The sequence below is a fragment of the Megalobrama amblycephala genome, linkage group LG17 (genome assembly GCF_018812025.1).
Source record: "Megalobrama amblycephala isolate DHTTF-2021 linkage group LG17, ASM1881202v1, whole genome shotgun sequence".
Classification (NCBI taxonomy): Eukaryota; Metazoa; Chordata; class Actinopteri; order Cypriniformes; family Xenocyprididae; genus Megalobrama; species Megalobrama amblycephala.
In genome coordinates, this window is record NC_063060.1 from 928720 (window position 1) to 943044 (window position 14325).

At 31.9% G+C, this 14325-nt stretch overlaps 1 protein-coding gene across 2 annotated transcripts in view; it reads left to right on the forward strand.

The window, feature by feature from the left end:
• Positions 1 to 14325, forward strand: part of nectin4b (nectin cell adhesion molecule 4b) — a 30175-nt gene that overhangs the window by 9688 nt on the left and 6162 nt on the right. Inside the window, exons 6-10 of one of the 2 annotated variants that reach the window (XM_048164076.1) lie at positions 1962 to 2113; positions 6031 to 6205; positions 6282 to 6357; positions 8877 to 8939; positions 9014 to 9190. In XM_048164076.1, coding sequence (XP_048020033.1) covers positions 1962 to 2113; positions 6031 to 6205; positions 6282 to 6357; positions 8877 to 8939; positions 9014 to 9190 — 643 coding nt within the window. The remainder of the gene's footprint in view (positions 1 to 1961; positions 2114 to 6030; positions 6206 to 6281; positions 6358 to 8876; positions 8940 to 9013; positions 9191 to 14325) is intronic. The other variant, XM_048164078.1, reaches the window with a different exon arrangement.

Sequence of the window (14325 nt, forward strand, 5' to 3'; positions counted from 1 at the left end):
GTTTTTGTAAGGACTTTTTGGGAATCCTTTGGGATTTTGCCATGTCACTAGTTTCCTTCGGTGCTCCTGAGTTTGAATAAGTGCAGTGGATGAAGGGACAGACAGACAGACAGCAGCGTAACAGACTGATAAACAGTCCTGCGGTTACTGACGATCACTGACCGCCTGATGCAAACGACTCACGAACATCAGCAGCTCAACCTCTGATCTGATCCGCTGTGATTCACTTCCAGGAGGCTATACTAATACTACAAATAGTAAAATAGTCCAAATAAATACTAAATGATACAAAAATACTAATAGTAAAAATAGTAAAATAGTCAAAATAAATACTAAAATACTAAAACTACAAATAGTAAAATAGTCAAAATAAATACTAATACTACAAACAGTAATATATTCAAAATAAATACTAAATAATTAAAAATACTAATACTAAAAATGGTAAAATAGTCTAAATATATACTAAATACTAAAATACTAAAACTACAACTAGTAAAATACTCAAAATAAATACTAATACTACAAATAGTAAAATAGGCTAAATAAATACTAAATACTAAAATAAATACTAATACTACAAATAGTAAAATAGTCTAAATAAATACTAAAATAAATACTAATACTACAAATAGTAAAACAGTCCAAATAAATACTAAACACTACAATAAATACTAATACTACAAATAGTAACAGTCTAAATAAATACTAAAATACTAATACTACAAATAGTAAAATAGTCAAAATAAATACTAAACACTACAATAAATACTAATACTACAAATAGTAACAGTCTAAATAAATACTAAAATACTAAAACTACAAATAGTAAAATAGTCAAAATAAATACTAAACACTACAATAAATACTAATACTACAAATAGTAACAGTCTAAATAAATACTAAATACTAAAATACTAAAACTACAAATAGTAAAATAGTCAAAATAAATAATAAATACTAAAATAAATACTAATACTACAGATAGTAAAATAGTCTAAATAAATACTAAACACTACAATAAATACTAATACTACAAATAGTAACAGTCTAAATAAATACTAAAATACTAAAACTACAAATAGTAAAAGTCAAAATAAATACTAAACACTACAATAAATACTAATACTACAAATAGTAACAGTCTAAATAAATACTAAATACTAAAATAAATACTAAAACTACAAATAGTAAAATAGTCAAAATAAATAATAAATACTAAAATAAATACTAATACTACAAATAGTAAAATAGTCAAAATAAATAATAAATACTAAAATAAATACTAATACTACAAATAGTAAAATAGTGAAAATAAATACTAATACTAAAATAGCAAAAATAGATAGTAAATACAAAAATAAGCATGATATTTTGCAGGCCTGCAGTTTCTGAAGCTTTTCTAAAAGGTGTTTTCACTCAGGTACTGTAGGAGGAATGAACTGGCGACCGGCTGCAGGAGTCACATGATACTTGGATGATAATTACAGCGAGGGTCCGAAACCCGAGATCTTTTTAATGTGGTGTTTGGCGTTGCTACAGCCGTCAGATCGCCTCTGTGTGTGTGTGTGTGTGTGTGTGTGTGTGTGTGTGTGTGTGTGTGTGTGTGTGTGTGTGTGTGTGTGTGTGTGTGTGTGTGTCAGTATCGGGGTGTGTCCTGATCTCACACCTGTCTGAGAAGCTGAGTCTTTTCAAATCTCCTACAGCTGATTCAACACAAGACACTGATGGAGGAAGTGAAAATCGGCTCTCATGCTCATTAAGAATGCGGCATAATTAGAATGATTTCTGAAGAATCATGTGACACTGAAGACTGGAGTAATGATGCTTTGATCTCAGGAATAAATGACCGTTTATTGTATATTCACATAGAAAACAGCTGTTTTAAAACAAACAGTAGCGTGTATCCAGCATGTGTTTGTATGGCTTTGATAAACTCTGTTCATCCTCTCTGTTTTCAGGAGGGACGGGCGTCTGCCGGAGGGAGTGTCGGTTCAGAGGGACAGACTGCTGTTCGTTCGGCCGCTGAACGTGTCGGACGAGGGTCTGTACGTCTGCCAGACAGGAAACAGTGTGGGAACCGCTAAAGCCCAGTTTAAACTGGAGATCAGAAGTAGGTGTTTCATCTAATAAAGAAACATTCAGAACAAATGACACAGACTTGATCATCCTCATGAACCGCATGGGTTTCCCACAGAACTTGCATCATATTAATGGTCATTACAGAATGATCACCATATAAGGTCAGACTCGCTCTGCGATCAGAAAAATAACCTTGTTTTCACTTTAAATCAAGAGTATTTTTCTGACTCCATTGGCTGATATTTGTTCTTGTTTTGATTCATTCTTGACTTGATATCTTCAGTCATTTTGCTTCTCCAGTAAATGTATCTTGATTTAAGAATGATGTGCAGTGTATTTTCTGATTGAACATTGGAAATGGAAGTAAAAATAGAGGCACCATCAGCAGAAATTGTGTTTAAAATAACAAGCAGGATGTTTGATTGTGGAAACATTTCTGTTTTTAATGTTGTGGTCAGTCTCGTCATTCTCTGGATGTTTTTTTCGCTGGTATTGCCACACAACCCAAGCGTCTTTGACTTCCTCATGATGGTCTACACTGGGGTGTAAATTTAGATCTTAATCACAAGCAACAGTGACTCAGAAAACAATTGAAACGCCGCCTTCGTTCAGTGAAGGACCTTCAACATTCATTTACTCGACATGTCGACTCTCCTGAGTCTGCTGCCCTCGTGTGGTGGAAATTAAATTAAATTAAATTAAATTAAATTAAATAAGTACATTAAATTAAAGTACATTAAATAAAAGTACATTAAATTACATTACAGTAAATTAAAGTACATTAAAATAAATTAAAGTAAATTAAATAAGTACATTAAATTAAAGTAAAATAAAGTACATTAAATTTAATTAAATTTAAATAAATTAAATAAAAGTACATTAAATTACAGTACATTAAAATAAAGTACATTAAAGTACATTAAATTAAAGTAAATTAAATAAAAGTACATTAAATTACATTACAGTAAATTAAAGTACATTAAAATAAATTAAAGTAAAATAAAGTACATTAAATTAATTAAATTTAAATAAATTAAATAAAAGTACATTAAATTAAAGTACATTAAATTAAAGTAAATTAAATAAAAGTACATTAAATTACATTACAGTAAATTAAAGTACATTAAACTAAAGTAAATTAAAGTACATTAAACTAAAGTAAATTAAAGTACAATTAAATTAAAGTAAATTAAATAAGTACATTAAATTACATTACAGTAAATTAAAGTACATTCAATAAAAGTACATTCAATAAAAGTACATTAAATTACAGTACATTAAAATAAAGTACATTAAATTAAAGTAAATTAAATAAAAGTACATTAAATTACATTACAGTAAATTAAAGTACATTAAACTAAAGTAAATTAAAGTACATTAAACTAAAGTAAATTAAGTACAATTAAATTAAAGTAAATTAAATAAGTACATTAAATTACATTACAGTAAATTAAAGTACATTCAAATAAAAGTACATTCAATAAAAGTACATTAAATTACAGTACATTAAATTAAAGTACATTAAATTAAAGTAAATTAAATAAAAGTACATTAAATTACATTACAGTAAATTAAAGTACATTAAACTAAAGTAAATTAAAGTACAATTAAATTAAAGTAAATTAAATAAGTACATTAAATTAATTAAATTTAAATAAATTAAATAAAAGTACATTACAGTACATTAAAATAAAGTACATTAAAGTACATTAAATTAAGGTAAATTAAATAAAAGTACATTAAATTACATTACAGTAAATTAAAGTACATTAAAATAAATTAAAGTAAATTAAATAAGTACATTAAATTAAAGTAAAATAAAGTACATTAAATTAATTAAATTTAAATAAATTAAATAAAAGTACATTAAATTAAAGTACATTAAATTAAAGTAAATTAAATAAAAGTACATTAAATTACATTACAGTAAATTAAAGTACATTAAACTAAAGTAAATTAAAGTACAATTAAATTAAAGTAAATTAAATAAGTACATTAAATTACATTACAGTAAATTAAAGTACATTCAATAAAAGTACATTAAATTAAAGTACATTCAATAAAAGTACATTAAATTAAAGTAAATTAAATAAAAGTACATTAAATTACATTACAGTAAATTAAAGTACATTAAAATAAATTAAAGTAAATTAAATAAGTACATTAAATTAAAGTAAAATAAAGTACATTAAATTTAATTAAATTTAAATAAATTAAATAAAAGTACATTAAATTACAGTACATTAAAATAAAGTACATTAAAGTACATTAAATTACAGTAAATTAAATTAGTAAATTAAAGAAAATTAAAGTACATTAAAATAAATTACATTAAAATACATTAAAATACATTAAATTAAATTAAATTAAATTAAAGTAAATTAATAAAAGTACATTAAATTACAGTAAAGTACATTAAAGTTAAGTACATTAAAGTACATTAAATTAAAGTACATTAAATTAAAGTACATTAAATTAAAGTACATTAAATTAAAGTAAATTAAATTAAAGTAAATTAAAGAAAATTAAAGTACATTAAAATAAATTAAATTAAAGTACATTAAATTAAAGTTCAATAAAAGTACATTAAATTAAAGTAAATTAATAAAAGTACATTAATTACAGTAAAGTACATTAAAGTTAAGTACATTAAAGTACATTAAATTAAAGTAAATTAATAAAAGTACATTAAATTACAGTAAAGTACATTAAAGTTAAGTACATTAAAGTACATTAAATTAAAGTAAATTAAATTAAAGTAAATTAAAGAAAATTAAAGTACATTAAAATAAATTAAATTAAAGTACATTAAATAAATTAAATTAAAGTACATTAAAATAAATTAAATTAAAGTACATTAAAATAAATTAAATTAAAGTACATTAAATTAAAGTTCAATAAAGTACATTAAATTAAAGTTCAATAAAAGTACATTAAATTAAAGTAAATTAATAAAAGTACATTAAATTACAGTAAAGTACATTAAAGTTAAGTACATTAAAGTACATTAAATTAAAGTAAATTAATAAAAGTACATTAAATTACAGTAAAGTACATTAAAGTTAAGTACATTAAAGTACATTAAATTAAAGTAAATTAAATTAAAGTAAATTAAAGAAAATTAAAGTACATTAAAATAAATTAAATTAAAGTACATTAAATTAAAGTTCAATAAAAGTACATTAAATTAAAGTAAATTAATAAAAGTACATTAAATTACAGTAAAGTACATTAAAGTTAAGTACATTAAAGTACATTAAATTAAAGTAAATTAATAAAAGTACATTAAATTACAGTAAAGTACATTAAAGTACATTAAATTAAAGTAAATTAAATTAAAGTAAATTAAAGAAAATTAAAGTACATTAAAATAAATTAAATTAAAGTACATTAAAATAAATTAAATTAAAGTACATTAAAATAAATTAAATTAAAGTACATTAAATTAAAGTTCAATAAAAGTACATTAAATTAAAGTAAATTAATAAGTACATTAAATTAAAATAAAGTACATTAAAGTACATTAAATTAAATTTAAGTAAATTAAAAGTACATTAAATTAAATTAAAGTAAATTAAAGTACATTAAAATAAAGTATATTAAAGTAAAGCAAGATTTAAATATGCATTAATTAAATATGAACTAATTAGCATACATTTCATGAACAGATATCTGTACATTGGATAAAGCCATTTCCCAAACACACTCAAAACGCTTGACCAATCACAACACGCTACTCTAGCCGACCAATCAGAGCACATTGTGCTTTTCAGAAGGAGGGGCTTCATAGAGACAGGAACTAAACAGAGCGTTACTGACAGACTGGGAAGAGAGGAGCTGCAACAATGGAGAAGATGAGGAGAATAATCAACCTGTTCTAGTAGAGACAAAAAGGACACAATAGATCCTCTTTAAATTAACGCAATATCTGGTTTTGTTTGTTATTAGAAGATGCTAATGAAGTTGCAGAAGCAATCAAGATCCCATCGGAGACTCTCTTCATCATCATCGGGGCGTCTGTCGCCGGAGCTTTGGTGGTCATCGTGGTGATCACCATCCTTTTCGTCAACTGTCACCTCAGACGCAGGAACAGGAAGCTGAAAAGGGCGCTCAGTGCGAGAACGTGAGTCTGTGACCTTTGACCTTGGAAATATCTGGAGATAAACGGTCATGCATCATGAAGTTGTTTTGTGTCTCAGGGAGGAGATGATCAGCCTGTCGCGGCAGGTGTCCATGAGGAGACTCAACTCCATCACCTCTGATCCCAGGACAGCGGTACAGCAGCTTCACTCAAACATGCAAAACTCTGAAATACTGTCACATTATTTTCATATTAGCATAATGCAAAAAATACTCAAGTCCTTTTATATATATATAAGTATTTTTAATCCATTAATGATGCACTTTATATACATTATAATATTGATTTATAATGTTTGATTGTTTTGCAAATTTAACATTATTTTCATGATAACTGAGAAAACATACTCATATTCTCATTATTGCAAAAAAATTTGTAAAGTATTTATATATTAATTAGTGTTTAGTGTCCTGCTGTTAATTTCTGCAGATTTAATTTTTGTTTTAAATCTTTGTATCATTTTTATTTCATGATATTTAAAAATAAGAAATAACAAAAATGACTCAAAAGTAAGAATGAAATTGTGGAGGGAAAATGTCGAAAAAATCGAGGGAACGAAATGGTAAATCAACGCACATGATTTAGCAAATCGAGGGAACAAAATAGTAAATTGTGCGCAAGTTTTAGCAAATCGAGGGAACAAAATAGTAAATCAGCGCACGATTCAGCAAATCAAGGGAACGAATTAATAAAAAGTGTGCACAATTTAGCAAATTGAGGGAACGAAATGGTAAATCGCACGCACATGATTTAGCAAATCGAGGGAACAAAATAGTAAATTGTGCGCACGATTTAGAAAACTGAGGGAACGAAATAGTAAATCAGCGCACGATTCAGCAAATCAAGGGAACGAAATAATAAATAGTGCGCACAATTTATAAATTGAGGGAACAAAATAGTAAATCGCACGCACAATTTATAAATCGAGGGAACAAAATAGTAAATCATGTGCACGTTTTAGCAAATCGAGGGAACAAAATAGTAAATCGTGGCACGCACTTTTTAGTAAATCGAGGGAACAAAATAGTAAATCATGTGCACGTTTTAGCAAATCGAGGGAACAAAATAGTAAATCGCGTGCACAATTTATAAATCGAGGGAACAAAATAGTAAATCATGTGCACGTTTTAGCAAATCGAGGGAACAAAATAGTAAATCGTGGCACGTTTTAGCAAATCGAGGGAACGAAATAGTAAGTCGCGCAGATTTAGCAAATCGAACAAAATAGTAAATCAGCGCACGATTCAGCAAATGCACGGAACAATTTTAGCAAATGGCACAATTTAGCAAATTGAGGGAACGAAATGGTAAATCGCACGCACAATTTAGCAAATCGAGGGACAAAATAGTAAATCGCGCATGATTTAGCAAATCAAGGGAACGAAATAATAAATATGCGCAAATTGAGGAAGCAAAATAGTAAATCATGTGCACATTTTAGCAAATCGAGGGAACGAAATAATAAATAGTGCGCACAATTTAGCAAATTGAGGGAACAAAATAGTAAATCGTGGCACGTTTTAGTAAATCGAGGGAACAAAATAGTAAATCATGTGCACGTTTTAGCAAATCGAGGGAACAAAATAGTAAATCGCGTGCACAATTTATAAATTGAGGAAACAAAATAGTAAATCATGTGCACATTTTAGCAAATCGAGGGAACGAAATAATAAATAGTGCGCACGTTTTAGCAAATCGAGGGAACAAAATAGTAAATCGTGGCACGTTTTAGTAAATCGAGGGAACAAAATAGTAAATCATGTGCACGTTTTAGCAAATCGAGGGAACAAAATAGTAAATCGCGTGCACAATTTATAAATTGAGGAAACAAAATAGTAAATCATGTGCACATTTTAGCAAATCGAGGGAACGAAATAATAAATAGTGCGCACAATTTAGCAAATCGAGGGAACGAAATAGTAAATCGCGTGCACAATTTATAAATCGAAGGAACAAAATAGTAAATCGACGCACAATTTATAAATCGAGGGAACGAAATAGTAAATCGTGCGAACGTTTTAGCAAATCGAGGGAACAAATTAATAAAAAGTGTGCACAATTTAGCAAATTGAGGGAACGAAATGGTAAATCGCACGCACATGATTTAGCAAATCGAGGGAACAAAATATTAAATTGTGCGCACGATTTAGCAAATTGAGGGAACGAAATAGTAAATAGTGCGCACAATTTAGCAAATCAAGGGAACGAAATAGTAAATCGCGTGCACAATTTATAAATCGAAGGAACAAAATAGTAAATCGACGCACAATTTATAAATCGAGGGAACGAAATAGTAAATCGTGCGAACGTTTTAGCAAATCGAGGGAACAAAATAGTAAATCACGTGCACAATTTATAAATCGAGGTAACAAAATAGTAAATCATGTGCACGTTTTAGCAAATCGAGGGAACGAAATAATAGTGCGCACAATTTAGCAAATCGAGGGAACGAAATAGTAAATCACGTGCACAATTTATAAATCGAGGGAACAAAATAGTAAGTCACGTGCACGATTTAGGGAATCGAGGGAACAAAATGGTAAATCGCCCGTAAATTTTCCCCTGCATGTCATGTGCAGGGCTCTGTTGAATATAGCTCTGAAGTTCCTCTTTATGTGTTTGAAAGTAAAGTGACACTTCCTGTGGTTTGCAGGCAGAAGAGGGTTCACTGATGCGGATGGACAGTGTGATGAAGAACAGTGTTTTATCCGTGGAGGTGAGTTGACTTCACACTCGTCTCGCACGCGTGTGCATGTGATGCGTCACCAGATAAACTCTCTCTCTCTGCAGGATCACTCCACGCTGAGAGACGGAGAGTACGACAGTCTCGGACGTCCTGCCATCTACCCGTCGTACCGGCAGGAGCGAGGCATTAAGAAGCTGAGAGACATCGAGGAGGACGAGAGAAGTGAGCGCAGACGAAGAGTCGAGTCCTACGTCAAATCCAGCAATATGTCTCTGGTGTGTGTGAGTTATAAACAATACTTCTGTTGTCTGCCTTTTTACCAAGTAAAAGTCTTTTTACTATAATTGTGTACAAAAGCAAAGTTTTGATCATCGAGGGATCGAGGGAACAAAATAGTAAGTCGCGCACACAATTTATCAAAGCGAGGGAACAAAATAGTAAGAATTACACATGATTGCACATGATTTAGCAAATCGAGGGAATGAAATAGTAAGTCGCGCACATGATTTAGCAAATCGAGGGAACGGAATAGTAAATTGTGCGCATGATTCAGAAAATCGAAGGAACAAAAATAGTAAATTGTGCGCACGATTCAGCATATCGAGGGAACAAAAATAGTAAATCGCACACAAGATTCAGCAAATTGAGGGAAAAAAATAGTAAATCACGCACACGATTTAGAAAATTGAGGGAACGAAACCGTAATTTGCGCACACAATTTAGCAAATCGAGGGAACGAAATGGTAAATCGCACACATGATTTAGAAAATCGAGGGAACGAAACAGTAATTTGCGCGCACAATTTAGCAAATCGAGGGAACGAAATGGTAAATCGCACACATGATTTAGAAAATCGAGGGAACGAAACAGTAATTTGCGCACACAATTTAGCAAATCGAGGGAACAAAATAGTAAATCGCGCACATGATTTAGAAAATCGAGGGAACGAAACAGTAATTTGCGCGCACAATTTAGCAAATCGAGGGAACGAAATATTAAGTTGCGTACACGATTTAGCAAATCGAGGGAACGAAATATTAAGTTGCGTACACGATTTAGCAACTCGAGGGAACGAAATATTAAGTTGCGCACATGTTTTAGCAAATCGAGGGAACGAAATAGTAAATTGTGCGCATGATTCAGCATATCGAGGGAACAAAAATAGTAAATCGCGCACAAGATTCAACAAATCGAGGGAACGAAATATTAAGTTGCGCACATGTTTAGCAAATCGAGGGAACGAAATAGTAAATTGTGCGCACGATTCAGCATATCGAGGGAACAAAAATAGTAAATCGCGCACAAGATTCAGCATATCGAGGGAACAAAAATAGTAAATCGCGCACAAGATTCAGCAAATCGAGGGAACGAAACAGTAATTTGCGCACACAATTTAGCAAATCGAGGGAACAAAATAGTAAATCGCGCACATGATTTAGAAAATCGAGGGAACGAAACAGTAATTTGCGCACACAATTTAGCAAATCGAGGGAACAAAATAGTAAATCGCGCACATGATTTAGAAAATCGAGGGAACGAAACAGTAATTTGCGCACACAATTTAGCAAATCGAGGGAACGAAATATTAAGTCGCGTACACGATTTAGCAAATCGAGGGAACGAAATATTAAGTTGCGTACACGATTTAGCAACTCGAGGGAACGAAATATTAAGTTGCGTACACGATTTAGCAACTCGAGGGAACGAAATATTAAGTTGCGCACATGTTTTAGCAATCGAGGGAACGAAATAGTAAATCGCGCACAAGATTCAGCATATCGAGGGAACAAAATAGTAAATCGCGCACAAGATTCAGCATATCGAGGGAACAAAAATAGTAAATCGTGCACAAGATTCAGCAAATCGAGGGAACGAAACAGTAATTTGCGCACACAATTTAGCAAATCGAGGGAACAAAATAGTAAATCGCGCACATGATTTAGAAAATCGAGGGAACGAAACAGTAATTTGCGCACACAATTTAGCAAATCGAGGGAACGAAATATTAAGTCGCGTACACGATTTAGCAAATCGAGGGAACGAAATATTAAGTTGCGTACACGATTTAGCAACTCGAGGGAACGAAATATTAAGTTGCGTACACGATTTAGCAAATCGAGGGAACGAAATAGTAAATTGTGCACATGATTCAGAAAATCGAGGGAACAAAAATAGTAAATCGCGCACAAGATTCAGCAAATCGAGGGAACGAAATATTAAGTTGCGCACACAATTTAGCAAATCGAGGGAACAAAATAGTAAATCGCGCACATGATTTAGAAAATCGAGGGAACGAAATATTAAGTTGCGCACGTTTTAGCAAATCGAGGGAACGAAATAGTAAATTGTGCGCATGATTCAGAAAATCGAGGGAACGAAACAGTAATTTGCGCGCACAATTTAGCAAATCGAGGGAACGAAATATTAAGTTGCGTACACGATTTAGCAAATCGAGGGAACGAAATATTAAGTTGCGTACACGATTTAGCAACTCGAGGGAACGAAATATTAAGTTGCGCACATGTTTTAGCAAATCGAGGGAACGAAATAGTAAATTGTGCGCATGATTCAGCATATCGAGGGAACAAAAATAGTAAATCGCGCACAAGATTCAACAAATCGAGGGAACGAAATATTAAGTTGCGCACATGTTTTAGCAAATCGAGGGAACGAAATAGTAAATTGTGCGCACGATTCAGCATATCGAGGGAACAAAAATAGTAAATCGCGCACAAGATTCAGCATATCGAGGGAACAAAAATAGTAAATCGCGCACAAGATTCAGCAAATCGAGGGAACGAAACAGTAATTTGCGCACACAATTTAGCAAATCGAGGGAACAAAATAGTAAATCGCGCACATGATTTAGAAAATCGAGGGAACGAAACAGTAATTTGCGCACACAATTTAGCAAATCGAGGGAACAAAATAGTAAATCGCGCACATGATTTAGAAAATCGAGGGAACGAAACAGTAATTGCGCACACAATTTAGCAAATCGAGGGAACGAAATATTAAGTCGCGTACACGATTTAGCAAATCGAGGGAACGAAATATTAAGTTGCGTACACGATTTAGCAACTCGAGGGAACGAAATATTAAGTTGCGTACACGATTTAGCAACTCGAGGGAACGAAATATTAAGTTGCGCACATGTTTTAGCAAATCGAGGGAACGAAATAGTAAATCGCGCACAAGATTCAGCATATCGAGGGAACAAAAATAGTAAATCGCGCACAAGATTCAGCATATCGAGGGAACAAAAATAGTAAATCGTGCACAAGATTCAGCAAATCGAGGGAACGAAACAGTAATTTGCGCACACAATTTAGCAAATCGAGGGAACAAAATAGTAAATCGCGCACATGATTTAGAAAATCGAGGGAACGAAACAGTAATTTGCGCACACAATTTAGCAAATCGAGGGAACGAAATATTAAGTCGCGTACACGATTTAGCAAATCGAGGGAACGAAATATTAAGTTGCGTACACGATTTAGCAAATCGAGGGAACGAAATAGTAAATTGTGCGCATGATTCAGAAAATCGAGGGAACAAAAATAGTAAATCGCGCACAAGATTCAGCAAATCGAGGGAACGAAATATTAAGTTGCGCACACAATTTAGCAAATCGAGGGAACAAAATAGTAAATCGCGCACATGATTTAGAAAATCGAGGGAACGAAATATTAAGTTGCGCACGTTTTAGCAAATCAAGGGAACGAAATAGTAAATTGTGCGCATGATTCAGAAAATCGAGGGAACGAAACAGTAATTTGCGCACACAATTTAGCAAATCGAGGGAACGAAATAGTAAATCGTGCACATGATTTAGAAAATCGAGGGAACGAAATATTAAGTTGCGCACATGATTTAGAAAATCGAGGGAACGAAACAGTAATTTGCGCACACAATTTAGCAAATCGAGGGAACAAAATAGTAAATCGCGCACATGATTTAGAAAATCGAGGGAACGAAATATTAAGTTGCGCACATGATTTAAAAAATCGAGGGAACGAAACAGTAATTTGCACACACAATTTAGCAAATCGAGGGAACAAAATAGTAAATCGCGCACATGATTTAGAAAATCGAGGGAACGAAATATTAAGTTGCGCACATGATTTAAAAATCGAGGGAACGAAACAGTAATTTGCACACACAATTTAGCAAATCGAGGGAACAAAATAGTAAATCGCGCACATGATTTAGAAAATCGAGGGAACTAAATATTAAGTTGCGCACATGATTTAAAAAATCGAGGGAACGAAACAGTAATTTGCACACACAATTTAGCAAATCGAGGGAACAAAATAGTAAATCGCGCACATGATTTAGAAAATCGAGGGAACGAAACAGTAATTTGCGCACACAATTTAGCAAATCGAGGGAACAAATAGTAAATCGCACACATGATTTAGAAAATCGAGGGAACGAAACAGTAATTTGCGCACATGATTTAGCAAATCGAGGGAACAAAATAGTAAATCGCGCACATGATTCAGAAAATCGAGGGAACGAAATAGTAAATCGAGCACATGTTTTAGCAAATCGAGGGAACGAAATATTAAGTTGCGCACGTTTTAGAAAATCGAGGGAACGAAACAGTAATTTGCGCACACAATTTAGCAAATCGAGGGAACAAAATAGTAAATCGCGCACATGATTTAGAAAATCGAGGGAACAAAATAGTAAATCGAGCACATGTTTTAGCAAATCGAGGGAACGAAATATTAAGTTGCGCACATGTTTTAGCAAATCGAGGGAACGAAATAGTAAATTGTGTGCATGATTCAGAAAATCGAGGGAACGAAACCGTAAATCGTGCACATGATTTAGAAAATCGAGGGAACGAAATAGTAAATCGCGCACATGATTTAGAAAATCGAGGGAACTAAATAGTAAATCGCGCACATGATTTAGAAAATCGAGGGAACGAAATATTAAGTTGCGCACACAATTTAGCAAATCGAGGGAACAAAATAGTAAATCGCACACATGATTTAGAAAATCGAGGGAACGAAATATTAAGTTGCGCACACAATTTAGCAAATCGAGGGAACAAAATAGTAAATCGCGCACATGATTTAGAAAATCGAGGGAACGAAACTAATTTGCGCACATGATTTAGCAAATCGAGGGAACAAATATTAAGTTGCGTACACGATATAGCAACTCGAGGGAACGAAATATTAAGTTGCGCACATGTTTTAGCAAATCGAGGGAACGAAATAGTAAATCGCGCACAAGATTCAGCATATCGAGGGAACAAAAATAGTAAATCGCGCACAAGATTCAGCATATCGAGGGAACAAAAATAGTAAATCGTGCACAAGATTCAGCAAATCGAGGGAACGAAACAGTAATTTGCGCACACAATTTAGCAAATCGAGGGAACGAAATATTAAGTCGCGTA